Source organism: Podarcis erhardii (assembly GCF_964252035.2).
Source record: "Podarcis erhardii genome assembly, chromosome: 11".
In the NCBI taxonomy this organism is placed as follows: domain Eukaryota; kingdom Metazoa; phylum Chordata; class Lepidosauria; order Squamata; family Lacertidae; genus Podarcis; species Podarcis erhardii.
The window spans coordinates 33,103,004-33,125,857 of NC_138501.1; the positions used below are offsets into that span (position 1 = coordinate 33,103,004).

At 43.8% G+C, this 22,854-nt stretch overlaps 2 protein-coding genes across 12 annotated transcripts in view; one reads left to right on the plus strand and one right to left on the minus strand.

Annotated features, from left to right (window-relative positions):
* Positions 1-4,742: 4,742 nt before the first annotated feature.
* On the plus strand, positions 4,743-12,865 carry CD180 (CD180 molecule). The gene is made up of 3 exons (XM_081880754.1): positions 4,743-5,023; positions 8,874-9,040; positions 10,461-12,865. Exons 1-3 carry the CDS (start codon positions 4,934-4,936, stop codon positions 12,187-12,189), a joined length of 1,986 nt encoding a protein of 661 aa, XP_081736880.1. The 5' UTR covers positions 4,743-4,933; the 3' UTR covers positions 12,190-12,865.
* A 1,174-nt stretch (positions 12,866-14,039) lies between these two features.
* MAST4 (microtubule associated serine/threonine kinase family member 4) overlaps positions 14,040-22,854 on the minus strand; it is a gene marked incomplete at its 5' end in the record, with an annotated part of 210,082 nt that continues 201,267 nt past the window's right edge. For all 11 annotated transcript variants that reach the window (XM_081880686.1, XM_081880685.1, XM_081880683.1 and 8 more), the window contains 2 exons: positions 14,040-20,144; positions 21,363-21,544. In XM_081880686.1, the coding sequence (XP_081736812.1) occupies positions 16,381-20,144; positions 21,363-21,544 (3,946 nt within the window). In that variant the 3' untranslated portion in view covers positions 14,040-16,380. The remainder of the gene's footprint in view (positions 20,145-21,362; positions 21,545-22,854) is intronic.

Consider the following 22,854-nt stretch of genomic DNA (forward strand, 5'->3'; position numbering starts at 1 on the left):
GCCACCCTAGTGACAAAGACAGTGCCTTTCTCCAGACTATTTTATGATTGTCCACTAGATGGCAATACCACATGAACTTCAACACTAACTGAACACTGTTTATTTAAACAGCCTGACATTTCAATTATAAAGAATCATAAGCAACCTTTCCATTTTAATATCCAATTCCAGTTGTATGCATGGGTCACTTCACTATAAGATACAGCGAGATTTAAGTTTCTAGTTATTTCAAAGACCGGAGCTTTGGAACTTCTGCTATTAATGGGAAGTGTTATTGAAATTCAGCTTTCTTCAATAGGGAAACGTAAGTGTATGCCATGATTTGGTCTTTGCACAATAGAAAGAACTACAGTGCCTTATTCCATCTCTCGTAAAACACATTGCAACACTCTGTGGTGGGGTTTGGTTTTTGTTTTTGGTGTGGTTTTTTTAACCAATCTGAGTCTGGGGGAAAGGCAAAACACAACATTTATTAGCACTTCACATTTGCACTTCTGTGCCCTCTTAATCCTTTCTTATAATTACTCAGCGGATTTTCTGCTCCTGCCGGTGGCTAACTTGGATTGGTTAGGGACTTGCAGTTGAGACTCAACCTGATGCGTCCAGAAGCTGCTATAAAAGAGAGGCTCCCACTTGCTCAGACAGTGGGTGCTGCTTAGGACACCTCCTCCAGATCTGTACAAACGGCAGAAAAAAGGTGTCTAAGAGTGACTTAAGCAGGACCAGAAGACCCATGAGATAAGCTGAGGCAATTGCCTCAGACAGCAGGATCCCCCAGGCAGTGTATCCTGATGTTAATCTTTCTCTGTCCCCCGCCCTGCTTGTTCTTGAATAGATCTTCCCTCACCCCTTCTTCCCTGGCATCAATCTGGGGTTCTCCTCAGGTGCCAAAATGTCTTGGTCCAGTCCTGTGCCTTGCGCACCTTTCACAGCTGCTTTTCAAGGGTTCGGCTTCTAATTCTAGACGTGATCTCACCAGCTCCTTGTGATGCTGGCAGAGAAGCTGCCTTTCTCAGCGACAGAGGCAGTGACACTTACGCATGATCACCTGTGCAATTTCTGCCACTGCTGCTCTCACTGTTGTCTGGCCTGCTTCATGACACATGAACCAAGCTCGCTCAGCTCCAGACGCTTGGAATTGCCCGTGTTCTCGCTTGCCCTGTTTTGCACAAAATTGATTTGGCTCGTGCTCCTGTCTGAGCATGTTGGGAATATGTGTTACTAGCACCGGAGTGCCAAAGTAGAAAACGGTACCACAACCATTTCATCGCCGATTTCATCCCAGATTTCAATGGAAAATTGAATATACGGTTCTGACTGAATTTATAGACCTACCTCACCTTGTCATTTGATTTGCCCTTTCTTACAAAGGTTGGTTGGGGCTCCCCCCCAATCACAACGGGAGATGGCTCCTCCTCAAGCTCTGCTTTGTGAAACATGATCCTTCTAACCTTTTGAAGCGAGGAGTGCCTGGCACTTGCCGGGTGAGATTATTTCAGCATAATTAAGAAAACTTGTCAGCGTGAGCCTGGCTGCTGGCTGCAGCCTGCAGCCTATGGGACTAAGCAAGCATGTCCTTGGCATCTAGGAAGTCCAGATGTCTTTATCTTCTTGGGCAATGAGTTAGATTCTGTCCAGATGGTGTCTTGATTGCTTGAAACTCAATTGATTGAATTAGTGGAGCTGCTATCTGTTCGGTAGCTTCGACGCTCAGGACTCCTATCCATTGTCATCGCATTAGACTTCGCTTGCCAAGTGCCTGGTGGGAGGGCCGATCACTAACTAACAACTCCGCAGCATCTCTAAGTGTGCGTATTTAACAACCGAGCCCTCGCCCGGAGAACGCCTTCATATGGTTCCTGCTGACCTTGATGTGGATGGCCAGATACATCTGGTGCTCATGAAACAGGAGGCTCTCGCTGCCTGCTTTGCATTTCAGCCTCATTTAACCACATCCTCTGCACAAAACCCACAGCGCCGTGGCAGCACCTGCTATCAGGCCGCCACGCCAGGGATCCAATCGACAGCCACCAGACTATCAGGAGTTTACAGAAACACTGCAGGAAGCATCTTTCAAGGATCGCAGACCAGAACTTGCCTTTTGGCCTTGCAGTCAGGTTCTGTTTCTCTCAAGAGTTACAGAGCACAGAATTAAATGTCCCAGCAGTCAGATTACATTTCTTGTCGGAACAGGAGTAGTAGAGAACTGGTGGGCACAGACAAAAAGTCATTAATGCCCTCATTTCCCTTCTTACTGAAGCAGGAGGAGTTAGTGGAAAGAGCTCTCAGTCATAGACAAAGCATTAGCCACGGTCACATTGAACTGTGGCAGGCGGGGGGGGGGCAATACTGAGAAGAGGAGGAGGTTAAAGAAGAATTTTCACCTTGCAAGATCACACTATGAATACTTACTCCACAGATTGCTGAGAGAGATTGGGGGGAAAATAAAGAAGCAGGGAGGAGAGACTATTTCTTGACCAAAACCTATTTTAAGCATATTGATTTTTAACAAACCATTCGATATCAGCCTCGGAGAAAGCTGGTGCAGCATTGGGAGAAGCAGACAAATTAATCTATGCAATAAGATTATTATTTTTTATGATGTAAGAATATGCCCACTAGGATTAGACAGGCGCTTCGGCAAATGGTCTGATTTAGTGACTGCAGCAAGGCAAGGCTATTGGCAATCCCATTCCTCGGAGTAATTGAATGGGATATGAAGTGGGCAACACAAAGCACCAAGGAGAGTGTAAAATGGGATAATGGGTGGGAAACTAAGAGACCTTGAACTTACTGATAAAATCACTTTGTTTTAAGTGCATCACGGACTGAAATGAGAATATGCCCTTGCCACAAGGGGACGAACAAAAGTTGGATTGAGAACGGAAACTGCTAAAACAAAATAGGTAATCTGTAGAAGACACAGAAGGGCACCTGAGATGGGGAGGACGGAAAAGGCATTGCAATGTACTATTTGTATGCACGTTGATAAAAGGAGCCCTGGTACCTTTTGGAATAGGGGGAAATCTATGTAGGTGGCTGCACATCTTCTCACCCCTGTATATTTACAGTTCCCCATGCTATCTACATACTAAAGATACAGCATCCTGGTTCTCCTTCCCACATCAGCCCTATTCACAAGAGCAAAACAGTCCTAAAGGAAACAGGCTTTGTGTGCAGCAGGAGGCGATTTTCTGTCTTGAGATTCACCCTGTGGAACGCCCTCCCATCAGATGTACAGGAAATAAACTATCCGACTTTTAGAAGACACCTGAAGGCAGCCCTGCTTAGGGAAGTTTGAAGTTTTTTGAAGTTTTATGCTGTTTTTAATGTTCTGTTGAAAGTCGCCCAGAGTGGCTGGGGAAAGCCAGCCAGATGGGCGGGGTAGAAATAATAAATTTATTCTTACTCTTATTCTTATTTCCTTTTCAATAAACTGCTTTGAACTAGTCCTGTGGAAGAACATATACATCCTTGAGGTGCCCCAATACAGTTATTAGCCCAAAATCAAGTAAAAAAAGCTTGTTGTACTTAGGAAGTGAAAAAAAAAAAGTCCTGCTCTGCTCCATGTGCCCCTCCCCCATTCCCTCTCATAAACATGAGCTTGCACATCCATTTAGATCATGGGGAGGGTCCCTCATGCATCCACTACCACAAGGGGCTCCATGGGCACAGCCATTTTATTTCAGTCATACTGCCCAAATTGTGGGACACCCTGCACTGAGTGACCTATTTTGGCTTCCATCTTGGCAGCTTTTTGGTCCCACCTGAAAACTGCTCCTTTTTTTTTTTTTTTTTAAAGTATCAATAAGCCTACTGCCTGGATAGTGTTTGGTATCATGGCTTGTTTTTGAAATGGTTGTATTCAATTGTTTTTAATAATTGAATTGTAAATCACTTTATTAGGCAGCTCATGTGAGCTGCAAAAACAGGTATAAAAGATTCAAAAGAAACACACACACACAAAATAAATAAATACAAAACAAAACCATATGCCGCAACAGTAATGGACCATGCATAACAAAGCTTCGGCTGGGGAGGGTGGGATATAAATAAATTATTATTATTATTATTATTATTATTATTATTATTATTAGTGAACTGGTTGGGCAGCATTTGGTCTGGGGTTGGTTCCCAGCAGTGGGATGAGATGACAAGTCTCCTTACATTGGTACTGGAATACTTGTCCTCAGTCCTTTGAGTCACTGTTTCAGCACATCATCCCCCCACAGAATCAATGCTGGGCTGTTTTGGGGGACCCTCACATGGCTAGCTGCACCCACTTCAGATTTTTAAAAAATGGTTCTTGTGTTTAAAAAAATGTTCAGAGCCTGTGGATACCTCCCTCTTGTGTAAGGAGGGTGCCATTTTGGCAGTATAATTGACAGCGGTAACCCCTAAATGCTGGGGAAAGAATGTTCCCAGCAAACGACACACATTTGATTTGGAAGGCTTCTGTGGCACCTAATTTGCTTCACTTGGAACGTTCCTCTGATAAAGCAAGCAGGGCTTTTTTTCAGCCAGAACTCAGTTTCGGCACCTCTCAGGTGGGCATCATTGCCATTATAAGAGAACAAGGTGAGTTCTGGCCCCTCTTTTTTAAAAAAGAAAAGAAAAATAGCACTGACACCAAGTGAACCTCAAAGACCAAACCCTCTTTTCACGTGCCTCTCTCCTGACATTTAATGCAGAAGTGGGCAGACTGATGCAAGGATTTAAGTGTGGGGCAGAAAAAAGGAACCGAAAAGGTTGGCTGCAGGGCCCATAAATGACTAGGCTTCAAGAGGAAACTTCTTTTTAGCTGTGACGGCCGTTTTGTCTCTCACATCTCCAGTTTAACAAAGCTTTCTAAACCCCCATTCTGGAAAATTATTTTTCATCTGACTTGCATTACCGCAGCTCGTCTGTGTGGAGAATCTAATAAACTCTGCTAATGGCCTGGTGCACGTTCTGCTGGGTTCTGATGGGCCTTTTAGATGTTAGCTGTGAAGTAACCAAGCCAGCAGATATGATGTGCACTGAGGTGAGTGATAACTTGTTTGTCTCTCTATTCGGGGAAAAGCATCTTCAAGAGAGAATCAATAATTAATCTGTGGCAGTGAATACTTGCATGCTAACATCAGGTTACTTCAAAGGGCTATGAAATTTGCGGTTGGTGGGGCAAAAGTATCAGGGACAATGCTATACCTTCAGAGCACATTCACTAAAACCGGCCTCAGGCAGGAAAAATTTCTAGACCTTGAGGATCCTTTCTCGCTGAAAAGGCAAACCTTAAATTAGCAGCGATAATCCTGTGCCATTTTAGCATGGGACTTAAAAGGGACAGTCCTATGCGTATCTACTTGGAAATATGTTTCTCGTTGTTTTAATGGAGTTTATTCTCTTGCACTCGCAATTTTAGCCTTATAGCTATGCATTTTCACTGTGTTCAGTAGTGCAGTGTTCCCTGGTGCATGGCAAGTTTATTTAGGATTTCAACCTATGAATGCAATCCTATATACAGTTCATAGGAGCCAACTCCAGGGGGCCACGGGTGCTTGGGCACCCACAATAATATAATATAATTGAGGGAGGGGGCCGGGCACCCACAAAGTCAATGAGAAAAGCCGGCATGAGGTAGTAGAGTTGCCTGTGAAAGAGAAGCAGTTCAGTTCCTCCCTCCACAGCCAGCAAGTGAGGCACCCTTTACTTGGGGGGGGGGGCGGCTGGGATGCAGAGGCAGAGTCTCTCTGCCCCCAAGTCTGAGCCCCTCCCCACGGAAAAGGGTGCCTTGCTGCAGGGGCGGAGCTTCGTGCTCCACCACCGGGGGCGGAGAGCAGGTGAGGGCGTGGGGCGTGTCCTGGGGGCGTGGCGGCCAGTGCGGGGGGGGGAGCCGGGATGGGACCCCACCGAGATCGTGGTGCCGGGGGTGATGCGCTCCCCCACACCCCCTCTTCCTCCGCCAGTGCCTTGCTGGCTGCAGAGAGGAGGAGGAGGAAGAGAAGCTGCTGTGCCACCGCCCACCACAACTATGTGCAGGCATGTAATAGCGCGTATCCACGTCGTAGGGGTGGGCACCCACAATACTGAGGGCAAGATGGCGCCCCTGACACAGTAATTGGGAGTAAGCCCCTTGCTGCCTATTGCACCAAAGATTCAGGCCCATCTCCTGCAGGGAGGTCATACAGTGCAGCATATCAATAAGCGAAAGGACAAGTCTGAAAAATCTTGTCCTGAACTGTGTCTAAGAAGTTTTAAACGGACATGTAGACATGAGAGGCAATGACGGAGAACCCATTTTCGAGGTAGTGCACATATTTTGCAGACTGTGTGCGCACATGGACATTTTACTAGGAGTTCTCTGGAACCAGAGGGGGTTGTAATGAAACAGACCACTGGTGCCTTTAATCTGTTTGCAGCAGGGCTTCCGAACAGGTGCTTTGTTTTATAAGCAGTTTAAATGTACCTAATTTCTGTAGAACTAGACCCTTCTCTTTTTTTGCACACTTTATGCTGCAAGCAGTAACATCCTTGATAGATGTAGCAGAGGAGACGAGTCACAGTTACACAAGTAGGTAGGTTAATATTTCTTTCAGCTTTTCACCTTATCAAAGAACTACCTTTGCAAAAGCAATACTTGATGAGTGTATTTGAATGTGCTTTCAGAATTTGTTAAAAGAGGTGGCATTTTCTATACAGTAGCAGGGGGGAAAATGTCCCCCCTCCACTAGATAAAATAGCTACAGACTAAAAGGAGCACTAATATTTGCATTTAACTTGCCCTTTTAATTATGCTAATAATTTTTCTCACTTTAATGTTTTAACCTGTTGCAATAGTGGTCATCTGGCACAGATCCCACTCCAGTTTCAAGGATAATTAGGAATAACAGAACTAAAAATGGCCTCTGCATAGGGCCAAACTAGAATCGATCTTAATCACAATATTAGCATCCGCATAGGTTTTAAAAAAGAGAGAAAGAATATCAATCACTGGGACTAAGACTGTGGTGTTGTGGGGAGGGCTTCAAATGCTTATTCACACCATGGTCCCACTCTGAATCTGTATGTAGGTCCTTTATAGATCTAACAACAATGACAGCAGCTTTTAGCACACAAAGTTCAATACTAGAATTTGCACTTGAAGACAACATTGTTTAGAAACACATCCTTTCCAGGTCTGATTTGGGGAATTTCCATTATGAGTATCATTGAGACCAGGGCAGTCCAACACATGACCCAAGAGCCACATGGCCTCAATACCTTTTTTGGTGCCCCTCAGAAACATTTGATGTCCCCACTTGTTGTAATCTCATTGCTAAGCAACAACATGCAGGGCTCAATGGAGGCCAGCCAACCAGAAGAGTCTCTGAGGTGTACTTGCCTGGAGGCAGAGTCAGCATCCGAAGTCAGGTTCAGTTCTAGGGCTGGGTGAACAGCAACCCATGTGGTCAGATGGTCTGGGGTCAGAAAATCCAAAGATCATGGGGTCAATGGTCAAGACGAGCAGAAAGCAGCAATATAGGCCCAGGAACTACAAGTGTTGTTACCAGCCTCTGTCTGCTGCTGGAAGCTGTGCTTAAGAAGGCTGAGGCCAGCTGGTTCTCATCAGTGCTTTCTCCTCTGAGTCCTTGAAGGCTGATCAGCTGCAGGTGGAGTCACTCCCCCTTCAGGCTGCTGTTCAGTAGGTGAAGCTGGCTCCTGGCCCATGACACCATCCAGCCCTGGCACTGTGTTCCCAAAGCTGCGTAAGTGAGGTGCTGGGCTTTGGGAAGGAGGTGTGAGGGCTCTGACAGGGTCCTAACAAGGTCCTCCAGCCTCCTTCGCAAATTCTAGTTAGCGCTTTTTCAGCTTTGTGGAGGTGGAAGGGCCCTGCCAGAGGCTCACACCTGCTTCCCAAAGCCTGGTGCCTTGCTTATCCAGCTTTGGGAAGGCAGCTTAAGGGCTGGCTGGTGGGTGGGGGTCAAATTTTGGCCTCGCTCCCTGCAATGCAACAAGGCAGTGTGTGGCCACGGGTTCTGTATCCAACTACTTTTTGTGACCCACTTGGTCTGCCCTGATTTTGACAGTGCCAGTCACATAGCATTATATTGACTCTAATATCTTATGTCGTCTGCTAGTATAGTCTCTTCCCCCTCCCCCATATACAGAGTTTCAGACAGAAGAGTCCAGATCAAATTAAAAGTGACACTCAAAGCACAACCCTATACTTTTCTATTCAGGAATCCCTTTGCAGCCTCAGTCATTTGAAAGACCCTCCCCCTCCCTTTTTTAAGCCAACACAGCTGTGAAAAGCTGCAGCCTGGACTGGACATTTTGAGAGAGGGTCCCTCTCATCACTTATCTGCAGGGCAGTTTTCTAACAGATATGAATAAAGTCTTAGATAACATATGAGTGGGCATGGAGGTGCCAAAAGCAGGTTCCGGAATGTGAGGGGAAATCCCCTCAGGTTTGCCTTCCTTGTATAGTTCTCAAAATTTGTAAGTTGTCTGACAATTAAAGAAGTCGCCAGCATCACCCGGACTATTGCCTTTGATTTCAGATACAAACACCAGAGTTTCTGAAAACTACAAAAGGCCCTTGCTGATACTGCTACTACAATAACAAAATAGTTTGTTGCACAATACTTATAAACTTCGCCTTCCGTGCAAAAATATAAAAGGAGATAGCATGTCAGATTCCCAGGCAGAGTCCATTTTGGGCATTGGTACAGATTCAGGCCAGTACAGAGATGGGACAATATTAGAAGTTTCACAAGAATTTTATTTATTTATTTACAAACCCCAATTACAAGAGATTGCATTGTGCCAACAGAGATGCACACATCTCTGTTGCATTTATGCATCTCTGTGCATCAGTGTGTGCGGATCCATAAAACTGTGTGTAATTTTTACAGCTTATTGCTAACAGAAGCTACAGTTGTGAAGATCTGGGACTGAAAGAGATTCCTGAGCAACTACCTAACATAACCCAAGTCCTTGATTTCAGCTTCAACTTCCTGTATTCCCTTCAACAATCAACACTCAGCAAGCTGAAAGATCTGGTGTATTTAGACTTAACAAGGTATGCTAGATCTTTGTCCTCACCTCTTTTTGTGCAAATTGGGACTTTCACTTCAACTTTTCAAGCAAGTGGTACTTGTGGTTACAGCCAAGAGATCTTTAAGCCTCAAAGCTAGAACTCTCATCTACCCAAACCTGCTCCCACAAGTCATTGCACTGTGAATCGATACTTGTTAGAAAATTTTGTAGTTGTGGTAAACTGACACCAGCCTTTAGACAGTCACAACCTGTGCAGTGCTATTACCTAACACTATGCCATGTGCAGCATAGAACTGACACCTAAAACTGCTGCCTGAAGTCCTATAATGCTATGCAAAATCACCTGAAAGGCAAAACCAAACCCTACCAAGGCACACATATTACAAGACCAGAAATTCATAGAACTTGCTTCATTACCCTGCAGTAGAGTGTTGAAAGAAGTCCTAGATAACAAACTCTGGGTGCATATTTTGTTTCTTGACATCTATATAAACTGGCTGACCTATCTTGCAAGGAAAGAGGAAATAGGATAAGCCACAATATGGCCAGTGTCGGGAAATGGCACTGGTTTCTTCTAGGGAAATAGCAGTATTACTCACTATATGTCTTCTAAATCAGGCTGAACCCTCCTCTTACATCTCTGCTTGGTTTGCTTGCTGGGGTGAAGATTAATGCCCCCCCCCCACAGGCACTAATGGCTCATGCTTGAACAAACAGCAAACATACAAAACTTACTGCCCGGTACCTGCACTCAGAATTCTGTTTTTCATACAAATTGTGCTGCCAAAACCAAATGAAGAGGCAAGGAGAACAAACGCCTCAATTTCCGAGAATAGCTGAGGAGTGTGAAAAGCTGCTCTTCAACAAAATTGCAAAAGCAAATGCTTTGGCACACTGGTATACCCTCCACTGTGTTATATGACTTACAAGGATTTATGCAAGGGGGTGCATTGGAATGTTCCTGGAACACAGTGCATGGCTACAAAAAGGTACAGCGGTTCATGCTCAGCCTGAAATTAGCAGAGACCCTCATTGATTAAAAACAGACACACAACTTGGGTACCCATCCATGCACATCTTTTCATTGGAATTTCTCCCTCCCCTTCACACCCTCCCCAGATCTGCTCCAGAGGGTTTGGGAACCCCTAGAACAGATTTAGGGCACACATGGTGGGAGGAAGAGAAAATGTTTCATTGTGAAAAGATAAATGACTGTGCTGAGTGAGAGACAATGAATTGCAGTGTTAATGTTCACTGCCTATTTAGGTTGGTGCAAAATATGATCCCATTTACAGCTGTGCCAGTTGTATTGTTCTCCTCTCATAAAAAATGTAAAAAGCAGGAAATCCATTTTTATTGTTTCCGTAGGTGTATATTAATAAGATAAGCAAATACAGTTGCGGTGATTCAATGCTAGACTTGTGTGTGTTTTGTTTTTTAAGGTGTCAAATTAACTGGGTATATGAGGATGCCTTCGGAAACAACGCTCACCTGGAGACAATCATCTTGACTGGAAACAATCTTCTGTTTCTGGCAGACAGAGCGTTCGCTGGACCTCACACTCTGAAACACCTTGACCTGACCCAAACAGGACTCAGTAGTTTATCATCCATACCAATGGAGAACCTGGGTAACTTGGAGACACTGATACTAAAAGACAACTACATCCAATCACTAGAGCTCCCATCACATTTTCCAACGAGGAACCTCAAATATTTGGATTTTCAGATGAACATAATACAAAGAATATCAGCTGAAGACATAAGGGTATTAAAGCGAGTCAGCAATCTGACTCTCATTCTTGCAGACAACGATATTATGCACATTGAGGCCAAGGCTTTCAGTTCCATTTTTTTCTATACTTTGGATTTTGGCCATTGTGTTAATGTTTCGGTGATCCTGGAAGGCCTGCAGGATGCCAGTACTGTTGCTCTTCGACTTGGGAATTCTTTGGATAGAGATGCCCTTCCCATAACTCCCGCCATGTTGCAGGGTATCTGCAACATCTCTGTTGACTACCTCTATCTGCCATATCGCCATTTCCTATACTTCTCAGCTGACACATTCCACTGTTTGGCCAAACTCCAGAAGTTGGACATGGCCCACACAGACATCGGCGAACTACCCACTGGCCTGGTTCAGTTGAATTTCCTGAGGGAACTCAATCTTGACAAGAATAAATTTGAGCACCTTTGCAATATCAGGGCTTCTGCTTTCCCCAACCTCACCCATATTTCTCTCAGAGGGAATCTGAAAAGCTTGGATTTGGGATCTGGGTGCCTAGGGTCTTTGTCGAAACTGCAACACCTTGACTTGAGCAGATCTCAAATAGAAAGCGCCGACTGCTGCAGCAAGCCGCTCCGTGGCCTGAGCAGCTTGCAACACCTCAACCTGAGCTACAATAGCAAGCTCAGATTCCACAATGCAGCGTTTAAAGAAAGCATTAACCTGAAGGTTCTGGACCTCACTTCCACACAGATTCTCATCAACGCCTCCCAAGGACCCTTCTGCAACCTGCATTTTTTGCAGATTCTGAACCTTTCTTACTCTAAAATTGATCTCAATATCCCGCACATTTTACAAGGTCTGGAGAATCTTGTTGTCTTGAAGCTGAATGGAAATAACTTCAAATCCAAGACCCTCCTGGAAGACAACCTCTTTCAGCAGGTACCCAATTTGGAAGTGTTAACTTTATCTTCCTGCAAATTGTCGGCTATACAAACCAAAGCATTTTCTAGCCTCAAGAAGTTAAAACACATGGACTTGAGCCACAACAATCTTATTGCATTCAATTCATATGCATTTTCCAGCCTCAGAAACATATATCTCAATTTTGCCAACAATAGGATCCATATTATCCCACGTGATATGTTGACTAACCTATCTGGCCAGAGTGTAATCAATTTAAGTTACAATCCACTGGAATGCACCTGTTCCAATATTGGATTATTAACTTGGTACAAGCAAAACATAGATAAAATTGAAGACTCTGAAGAGACAGTGTGCTCAGAGCCCAAATCACTAGCGGGCTCTAAGCTCCTCTCTATAAATCTGTCCTGTGGGTTTAGCACTGCTCAAGTAGTATTGATTGCCTTTGTTACGATAGCAGTAATTGTAGTGACCTTCATTTTGATCATACGTTTTTTAAGGAGAAACTACCAACAGCTTTGAGTTCCTGGAGAAAGAAAAGATACAGAAGAGTAACAAAAGCCAACAAATTAGTAGGAAGATGCTTATAAGGGAATTCCACTTTCTAATACTAATTTTTGTTCCAGTTGTCGTTGACTGTACAGGCAGTCCTCATTTTGCATGGGGGCTCCATTTTGGACACATGCAAGCATAAACCCACTCTGCACTACTCCCAACCCCTTTTCATAACATCTTTATGACATTTTGGGGCTGTTTTCAGGTTTGGTGCAGTGTGCATGTGTGTGATCGCACATCATTCAGGTGCGCCTAAATCAGGAGTTGCCTGTAGTGCCCTTGGTTAACTTGTTTTTGACATGAGATAACATGGCAAAGAAAATCACTGCAAGGTATGGAAATAAGAGAAAGCCAGAGTTCACTGCTCAGTCTTGCACTTTCCAGGTAGAGTTCATTCTCAGTGCCATATAGGAGGCAAAAACTGATGACCTCACAGTGCACCAGGTCAGTGTAAAGTTGACAGTATCTTAACCTGAAAAATGTAAGGCAGTTGTTCTTTCCTAGGTGATCATTTTATATTTGGCAAGGAAGACTCCTGCTAACTCCTGGACAAGAAAAAGCTTGAAAGTACTCAGAAGGACTTAGTTCTGTATTTGGAATAAAAATGCCACAATAATAAACAGCAAGGCAGTTCTCTTTTTCATTACGGTTTATTTAATATTTTCTCACAAGGGTTAAAGAGGGTAAATATTACACACACAACTAAGGGCTAAACTGGACGTGGTGTGGCAGCCATATGTATTTTATTCCAGGACCTACCTAGATCCATCTATTTATTTGCTGCACAAAGGGAGTTAAACCCTCCCCATTTTACCCTGCCAATTAGGACCAGTACAAGAGATGGCTGTACTTGAGTTGCCACTCCATCACTCTTCCTCCCCTCACCTGCTGGCGGTAGGGTCCCTCATGAACCTCTTTTCTCTCTTCTTCCATTCTCTCTCCCCCCCCCCCCCGCTTTGTTGCTGCTTTAGTAGAGGCCATGTTGAGTCTCTGTCTCCTCCTGCCCTGCCCTCCACCTCTCACGTCCACAGTCCTTTGTCTGATAGAGGAATTCAGTCTGCAGTCCTGCATTATCCCAGGCTGCATTATCCCAGTTTGCTGTGGTTGCTATGTCATTCTTCTATATTTAGGCATACTGTGGGGGCACCACAGCAAACCGCAGCAGTTCACCCCCACCCCCTTGAGGGCAGAGCAAAACAAGTGTCCTGATATTAAGCATTCTAGCCGATTATACACATACCACTTTGTGTTTCAACTAAATGGTACTTCAAGCACGTAATAGGAAACTCAGAAATGTCAAAACAATAGTGGCAATTTTTATGTAGCCAAAACCATCACCTGGCATCCAAATAGAAAAAAAAAGCTTTTTTGTGGCCCCTTGTCACTAGGTTATTTGGTCATTTATACCCTTTTCACACAGAGAAGGGGGCTGTGGGGTTTGACTGCTAGCCTTGCCCCGAGGTTGTGCAGCTAGGTGTGGCTGTCTACAGGGAAAAGTCTCTGTGTGACCACTTCTACATGCACCAGTTTTCCCAAGTGTTCTGGAACCCAGAAAGTGTGGAAAGCCCATGCATATATGTTTCCCCCTGCTTAATGTGTGAACATGGGGGGGGGCTGGGACCCAGGGGGCTGTTGCCCAACAGCAGCCTCTGGCTATCTGCAATGTCCTCTTATGCAATTCACATGAGAAGGGAATATGTTTTATCAGTGGAACGAAAGGCTATGCTGTATGGACTCATCCTTCCTTTTCTGCTTATGCATTTATAGACCTATATTTGGTGAAAATTCAAGGAAGCCAGTTCAAGAAACAGACTCAATTCCCTTTCATGCTCAGTTTTATTTTAATGTTCTTCATAAGTATAAATAATTTTATTCAATACCCAAAGGTTAGGTCATCCATGTGGATTTCTTAAAGAAAATAAGACTGCAAACACTTTATTGCACAGATCCTAACTTTTTTTTTTTTTTTAATAATTTGATAATCTACAGTAGGAAGAACTACAAAGGGTCATTCTAATATACAACCAACACATAGACTGACAAAAGAGTACACACTAAAGAGGATCTCTAACAGTTCACTGTAAGGTAAACATCAAGAACAAGGAAACTACATGAATGCAAGCTTAGGTGCCACTACGTTTCTAAAATAGGCGGGAAGTATTTGGCAGAAGTGATAAAGCACTATACAAAATATACATCAAAAGATACATTTGTAAACAAGAGAGCTAGGTGTGCTTTAAGGGAAACAAGTGGAAGGTTTTTAACTTGCAAGCAAATGTAAACTATGGGATAACTCCCAGATAGAAATGTCATGATTTTGGAGTGCATTAGTGTTTAATTATTTCAACCCCCAAAGCACAGATATAGGCTATAAATGCTAGAACCACTCACTTCAAAATGTTTTCCCTCAGTTGATTTTAATAATTCATGAGCACGTGGAAAGGAAAAGAATATTCCATCACTGTATGGAAAATTACAGGGACTTGCTGGTAATTTTATTTTCTTAACAAGGATTTCAAAAATGAACAAAATCCCAATTGGTTTACTCATTTTTCTCAGGAAAATGCATTTAGCATACTTGTAAATACCTTACAAGCAGCCAATTCATAATTGGGTTATGCTTGGGTAAATATAGCCAGGGAAATGGTGTGCAGAGAGCGGGGGAAATGCCCTGAAGGAGGGTCAGCATTAAATGAGCTTTTGCAAGGAAATATAGAAGAAAAAAAGCACAATTGTCTTGTGGATCCCAGTCATTTTAGCATACTTATCTGTGATAATCTTTCTGGAGTGTTGCTGTACATGTTTCCAAAAATCCAAATACTTTCCCTCCAAATTTAATCAGACAAATTCGACATATTCCATTATACACAAAATTCAAATAAGGCTTAGCAAAAAGTAAAAAGAACACCAACATTCTAGCACCAAAAAGCTCAACAGCCCCCCATTTTTTCTACAAAAGAATGCCTTTTTTCATTAAAAAAAATACATTTACTTCTTTTGCATACAAATAAAGATCACAATATGAAATGTATAGAGCTACTTAATGTACTTCAAGAAGAATGTTAAACCTAGGATGACTTGCTAAAAACAGCAAGATTAATCTACAACATAAGGCCCCAGCTAGGTATTAAAATGTTATCAGGTATTTGATATATCATCTAGATACAATGCTGAAAAACGCCTCCCCTCACTTCACCACTTTTGTCATAAAATAGAAAAAAAAGCTGAACTGCTAAATGCTCAAATCTACCTATCATGACAAAGATGATTCATTTGTGTACATGAAAATTGTTTCAACACTTTATGCCATGCACACCTGTATGTTCTTCATACCAGAAAGGCCTGGACAGAAATAAATGTGAGCTGAAGAAAGGCAGCAGGAACTAAGCTCACAAAGGTATTGTGGTCTAAAGCCCAGGATGAGATGAACACAGGGCAATTTCATATTACCAGAAAACTATATTGTGAATGGGATGATGTACCCATGATAATGGCGACTTCTCTTTCCCAATCATGCACATAGTCTAAACAAGAGGCAGAAATTGTGTACTGAAGAGCTCCAGTTTTAAATGGCAAAGTTAGCTCACTACAATAAGACCAACCTTGCTAGCTCTTAAATACAATTCTAAATTCACTGAAAGTCATTAGATTTATCACTTCTTCTATTTTAGAGTTGTGCACAGCTTTTTGAACAAGGAAAGAATGGAGCGTCTTTCTTCTCCCTTCAGACCAATATATATTTGTGGGTTCAGTCTAGGCCCAAGTTTTAGTAATTCTGCTTCTTCTTAAATTATGGCAAACTAGTGGCAAAGCAACTATCATTAAACAGATACAGTAAACAATGCAATCAGCAGCAAAGTAGAGACACTACATTCTAAACGATACACACTAGTAAGTATTTACAGATAATTTGTCATCCCACCCGCCCACAGCCTGTCTCTCAAATTGTAAAAGTATTTTTGTACAAATACAATATGGTAACAGTTTAACCGGCTACATTTGGGAAGGAATTTTGAGGGGGGAAGGAAACGAGTCCTTTCTTTACACACCCTGCTTAAGTGGCGCTGAATATTTTTTTCTGCAAGAAAATACTACACAGTGCTGAAGGTAAGACAAGACACTAGGTTTTCAACTAAGCAGTCCTATTTGCACGTCTTGCTATTGGGAGGGTTTTTTGTGAGGGCTGCTTCGGGAGGTGTCTTTTCCTCGCCTCGGTCGCACAGAGTCTTTGTCGGCTGAAAGTGCATTGGGAGAGTCAGCTGGAGTCCCTGACTTTGGCAAATCTTTACCTACATTCGGTTTTCTCGCGGCAGAAGACTGAGGCAGACCGGGGTCTTTCCCCTTCATGTCCACAGCAGAGTGAGACCTCTCTTGACTTTTGTGCTTCCCCGCCAAGTCTGAAGTGGGAATGTTCTCTTCCACAGGGGACGGAGTATAGTGCAAGCCCAACAGGGAAACACTTTTAGTCATTTCTGCGCTGCCGTCTGCTGAGGAAGAGCTGGCTTGCTTTTTCACTTCCCTGCTGCTCAGTGCAAGTGGCTCGGGGGACCCCAGGCTAGCCTTTACTGAAGGCAGAACAGGGGCTTCCGGCCTAGATTCAGGGCAGCTGAGTGGGCACTCAAGCTGCTTTGAAGCTGTGCGGCATGAACTCTGCAAAGCAGGGCTGGAGGAATGTTTTGCAGCATGCTGCTTGCTCCCCTCGGATAGCTGCTTTTGATTCATGTGCCCTTTCCCTTTAGTGTCTTGAAAGTTCTTCGCACCTGTGACTGCCTTTTCCGCTGCTTTTCCTCTGGCATCACAGCTAAGAAGGGAAAGGTTAGGATCTGGCTTCCCATGGTCAGTTTGAAAATAAAGTGCATCGGTGCATTTCCCCCCTTCAGGTTGCATTTCGGCAGAGGTGGCCTGAATGTTTGGGCTCTTGTCAGCCGGTTTGCTCAACAAGGAGCCCTCTTTTACAGCCGACGATGTCTTGGGAGGCGTGTTCTGCTTGGTACGTATATTGAATGGCTTTTGATCAACAGGATCGTTTAAACTTGCCATCTCTTGCCTCTGAGAATGCTTAGCACCATCTGGGGCTACTGCTCCTGCCTGCTTTTTATTGGAGGATTTAAGCTGTTTTTCAGGCAAGGTGCTATTGATGTGGATTGAGGGTTCTGACCCACATTCTATGACCAGATGCCTTTCTGCCTGTATTTGCTCATTATTTAGCTTTCTCCGAGAGCTTGGAGGGTGTGAAAAAGAATCCAGTGCAGCCTTATTGATGTTTTTCCCCTCCTTCACAGAGCTGGCCAAAGCATGAGGGCCAGTTTCTTTTTCTTTTACATTTGTAGCCATTTGCTTTTGTGTCTGTTTTTCAGAATGTTTCAGTTTCGAGAAACAAGTGTCAGGAACTGGTCTAGATTTAACAGTGCTATTTTCCATGTGTGTTGCGGGTCTCATATTATCTTTAATGCTGCAGCAACCAGGAGCATCCACTACACAGGGCCTGTTTAATAATTCTTTTGCAGCAGGAAGATCAGAATTGCTACCTTGTTGCCTAGAAGCAATGCTGGACTCTTTGTTACCTGCTGGAGGCTCCGCATTTTTGGGCTGCTTCTGTTCTTTTTCCCCCTGGTCCGTTTGCACGGTTACACCAGCCAGAAGTGATGCTTCAGGCTTGGAACATCCACTTGCTTTCTGCAGGCCCAACTCATTTGCTGAAGAGTCTCTAGTGGTGTTCTCATCCTCTTTTACCGATGGCTTGAGCACATCTTTGAACTTTGTTTTCGAGCTTGCTATTTGTACTTTTGCTATTCCACGTATCTGCTGCTGAGCAGCTGAATCAAAGGAATACCTCTGAATGCGTTTTGCATCCTGATTTGGTGACACGTCTGTAACAGATTTCTTTGATGGAGAAACCTCAACTGCCTTAGGCTTCTCTGGAAGGATGCTATCGCTTGGTTGAGGCCTTGTGTGGTTGTCTGGTCCTTCTTTGTAGGTTTTCTTCTCTTTCCGTTTGGCTTTCTCAGGATTTCCGTGTGCATGGGCAGATTTGCAACTTGTCAAGGTGGAACTCTGGTTTTGGGAAATGCTGGATTTAGCCTCATGTGCTGAAAGCTGAATAACCTCTTTCTTTTGATTAATCACCTTTACAGACGGGTCACATTTAGCACTGAAATTGGAAAGTGTCTTTTCTGACTGCTGTTCAATGGTCACAGGCATTGCTGGTGAGCTCTGAGTACTTTTATTTGGCTTTGGAGACTGGAACTTTAGTAGATTAGATTCATAAGGACTGGATTGTTGAAAGGCTGGCGGCTGCACTTTCTGACAAGACGGTTCAACCTTTACACTGATCCCTCCTTGGCAGATGAGTGGTTGGCCATCGTTTTTGGCATTTTGGCCTCCTGCAACTGCACATGAAGACACTTCTGTCTTTGAAGATTGTGGCCCAGAAATTAAAGCAATATCTAAGGTTCCTTCAATTGGCTTCAAGCAAGACACAGACCTCCCTTCTAACTTATATTCTGAAGGACTCTTTCGGACAGGTGACTCTGTGGAAATCAAAGCTGATTTCTCCACACCAGCTTCTGTTCGGCCAGTTAATCCTTTGAGAGGAATGAAAGGAACAGAGTTAATCTGAGTGGCATGAGCACTGCTAATAAATGATCGGCTTTCAGTCACTGAGGTGGAATCTTGCAGCATGTTTATAGGTCTGACTGCACTCAGCTGATGGCATTCATGTACACTTGGTGTCAGTTTGGACTTTAGCACTGGACAGGAGTTGTCATCTTTTTCTTCAAAGGACATTTTCTTCCGGAGATAATCAATATTTGCAAGCTTACTATCTAATCTTTCAAATTTGACAGGTTCTTTTGTCGGTGCAGTTTTATCTACATTTTCTCCTTTCCCATTCGGCATCTTGTCAGATGAGTGAGGCAGAACATTTTGCAATGTACATGGAGGGGGGATTCTTTTGAAGTCATAAGACAAATGACTGAGCTCATTAAGTGGAGGCCCATGACATGGTGTGTGCGCATCCAAAGCAGTGCAATCATTTGATCTCATGCTTGCATTCTTCTGAAGGGTGTCTTTTAGCATGCCACCTACTGGCTCTGTCTCCAGAGCTGCAATTTTAGCTTCAAAGTGGTTTGATCTTTCCAAAGCTTTCTGAAATGCTTTTTTGCCATCTCTCTCTTCTAAGCATGAGGCAACTGGGTTTTCTGATTCACCACAAATTTCATGTACGGTGCTTGCTTTCTGCAAATATTCCTGTTTCTCTGCCAGATCTTGCTTCTTCACAACTATCTTAACCTTTAATTTTTCTTTATCCAGCTCATCAACAGATTCTTGCCTGCCCAACTTCCTGGAAATGGGACGTTTCAGGCAGCCTTGTTCAGCAGGTCTCACTCGCGTGAGTGATGGCACATCAGAAACATTCTCCTCCAGGCTCTGAAGGGTTGTATCCCGTTGAGATACCTCTCTATTAACTTCTTCCTGAGTTACTTCCAGGCTGTGCTTGCGAGAGCACAAGTGTTTCTTGTCAGTGCCATAAGAAGGGGCAAGTTTCTCTTCTGACTGAACCCTCTTGAGCAAAGGAGACCTTGGTGGTTCTGCACTCTTAGGCCTCACTATGTGTCTGACAATAGTGGGAGGAGAGTGCATTTTTGTAGGGAAAGCCTGAGCTATTTTTGTGTTTCCAATTGAATGCCCCAGTAAAGGTGATGGAGACCGCTGAGGAGATGTTGGTTGAGGTGTTGGAGAAGGAGTCCGTGCCAAAGGAGAGAGAGGAATGCTGCCAGCTGATTTGCGTCTTCCTGACCTGTATCTTTGCCCACCAAGCTTGGGCCCCAAACCATGAAGTGTGCTGGGCCTAATATGCCCAGAACCAGCTGGAGAATTGGGTGCACTTGAACTTGGAGAGCTACTCTGAGAAGAATTTGTACCTGGAAGAGAAACAAATAGAACTGCACTAGAACCTTCGATCAATGCTTGTTAAGAAGCTATAAAAGATGTTGTTTCTATACAGACAATAAGAAAATAATAATCAAACCCAATATGGCTTGAAAATTACTGGCTTTCAAAGGTCAAATCTCTATAGCTTTTTCATCCTCCTTGTCTGCATTTCCCCTTGAAGTTTAAATTAACTGAACTTGGCCTACTTTCCGAATTTTCCAAGAGGACTCTACCATATGGTCTAATACTAGCCGCCTGAGCTGATATGAATACAGAGTGAATACAAGCCATTCTCTATATATGGCTGAGTAATATAAGCAGCTCTTTCAGAAACTTTTAATAGTGTGATTAGCTGGGGTTTTGGACTACTGAGGGAGAGCATCAACCCAGAGGCCGTCTGAAACATGCTCTGAGAGGTGAAGCAAAAAAAGAAATATAGAATAGATGACATAATGAAAACTGCACTGCAGCAATATTTGCTGGCTTAAGAAATTTTTTTATATTTTTCCTCTAGTTCAAGAATTCACAGGAATTCTCAAAGTTGGTTGTTCTGTTTCGGCCTTTTTCTTTTGGAAAGTTAAGCTCTTCATTTGCTGAAGATGCAACAAAGCTGCACAGCACATTGAAGTGGCTGTGAAAGCCTGCTCGTGTGTGGCCATCTGATTGCAACCACAGTTGGCCCTTGGGTTTCATAAGATAATCCCGCTTTCCTTTCAGTGGGTATCTATTGTCAGGCATCAGAGGAACCAACCTTAACGGCAGCTTGCCAGGAACAGATAAGACAAGAAAAAGTCCTTACCACCTGCTTTTTATTCAATATTCACAGAGAGAGGCTTGGGAATGAAGCCTCTTGGAATAATGGCGTTGTCCTGAGTGAGTCCCCACCCCTTCCCTCTCTCTCATGCGCTACGGGTACTGAAAAGTGCCCTCTGCCTTTGAGCTCTTTGCTCTCCTACTTTCAATGCTCGCCAGGGTCTGGTAAGGCGGGTTCTGAAATGCTTTCTAAAGACACTGTCTCGTCAGCTGTCGTCCCCCTGGTTCCCTCTCCTCACCCATTATTTCCCAGCTTTCCCCCTCATCTGTCTCTGAGCTGTATTTTCCCTCAAACCCCTGTTGTAATTCTGAACTGTCTTCTTCTTCTCTGGGTCAGGCTGGGGAGGCAGTCTCCACCATTCCTCCTCTGCCGAGTCCCTGACATCCATACTCACCTGAGGGGAAATCGGGGGTGGAGCGGAGGCTGGGTGTTGGTGAGCGGGGAGACAAGCTGTGAGTTGGAGAACCAGGTAAGCTCTCCCCTGATGAGAGGGATCGGTTCAGGCAGGAGAAACTCCGACTAGTATGAAGGAGGGGCGAAGGCTGCTTAGCCAGCTTTTTGAAGAGAGATCTTCTCCTAATGTGAAGACAAGAGGTCTTCTGTAAAACATGCTGCCAACAACACGGCAAAAGCAGGGTATCATAGTACTATCTCAGCGATAACAACATTCCATTTACCCACAAGGAGTGAAAAAACTTTATACGACTACCAAGGTTTTAGGCAACACTGCAGCCAAAGCTTTAGAACTGCAGTTGTGTAAACTCTACAAACGCAGATCTTGTGGTATTAGAAATGTGGAATAGAGCTCTGATTTGTACCATGTGGCTTTTAATGCAAAAATTATTTATTTAAATAATAAATTAAAAGAAAATAAAAAAAGTTGTCACTGTTGCAGGTGACAACAGAATTTGAAAATAAACCCAACCCCCAAATTTTAAGTTCTGAAAAACTCATCACAGTTTCATTTCATTTATGAATCACTTCCTATGAAATATCTCAGTGCGGTTTCACAATACAAACAGAACAATGTACAATTGTAAGGTTCTAATTAGAGGCGGTGTCATGTTCTCTGGCCACAACTCCACCTTCATGCCACAGGAGCCACTGGTTACAGAACAGGACTCTTTACATCAGGGGTTGAGAACCTTTTCGATTCTGTGGGCCGGGTCCTTATCTGGCCCCACCCTGTGGGTCAACTTTGAGGTGGTGGTCAGGACAACCCATGTGACATGTCATTCGTATGACATAATTATAATATCTGAAAACTTATGCATCTTTCTTGTTTTGGCTGATCTATCCATATTATTTAAGGAAATGTATGGTGCTGCTGCATCGTGAGTGCTTGGAGTGTAAGGCCTCTCCCTCCTTAGGCTAACTCCATCTGGCCTAGGGGGTGGGGCCCAGGCTCACCTCCCTGATAGTTTTAAGGACGGTGCTGCTGCAGCAAATGCTAAAGATGTTTATATATTTTAATGTGTTTTAAACGTGTTTTTATTGCTTATTTTGTTGTACCACCATGAATGGTGGTTTTTATCTATGTCTTCTTGTTTTGTTCTATCTTGTTCTGTTTTGGGGTGGGATATTGAGTGGGGTGGGGATTGGTTTTTGTTTGGGCACAATTGTTTTTGGTTGTTTTGTTTTTCTATTTTGTAAATGGAGGTTACTATGAGGCTTGGGATTGCTACCGTGGAGGGGCGAGGGAGGTATGGCGGTGGGGGCAGATGTTATAAGCGAAGGGGATCGAGATACGGATATGCTCGTACCCCTTCCAATCTGCGCCCCATCCCGAGAGACGAGGGTAGGGTGAGCAAGGATTACTCACCTCCTTCACTGGTGTTGTGCAATGCCAGGTCTATAGGCAACAAAACCGCCACCCTGCGAGATTT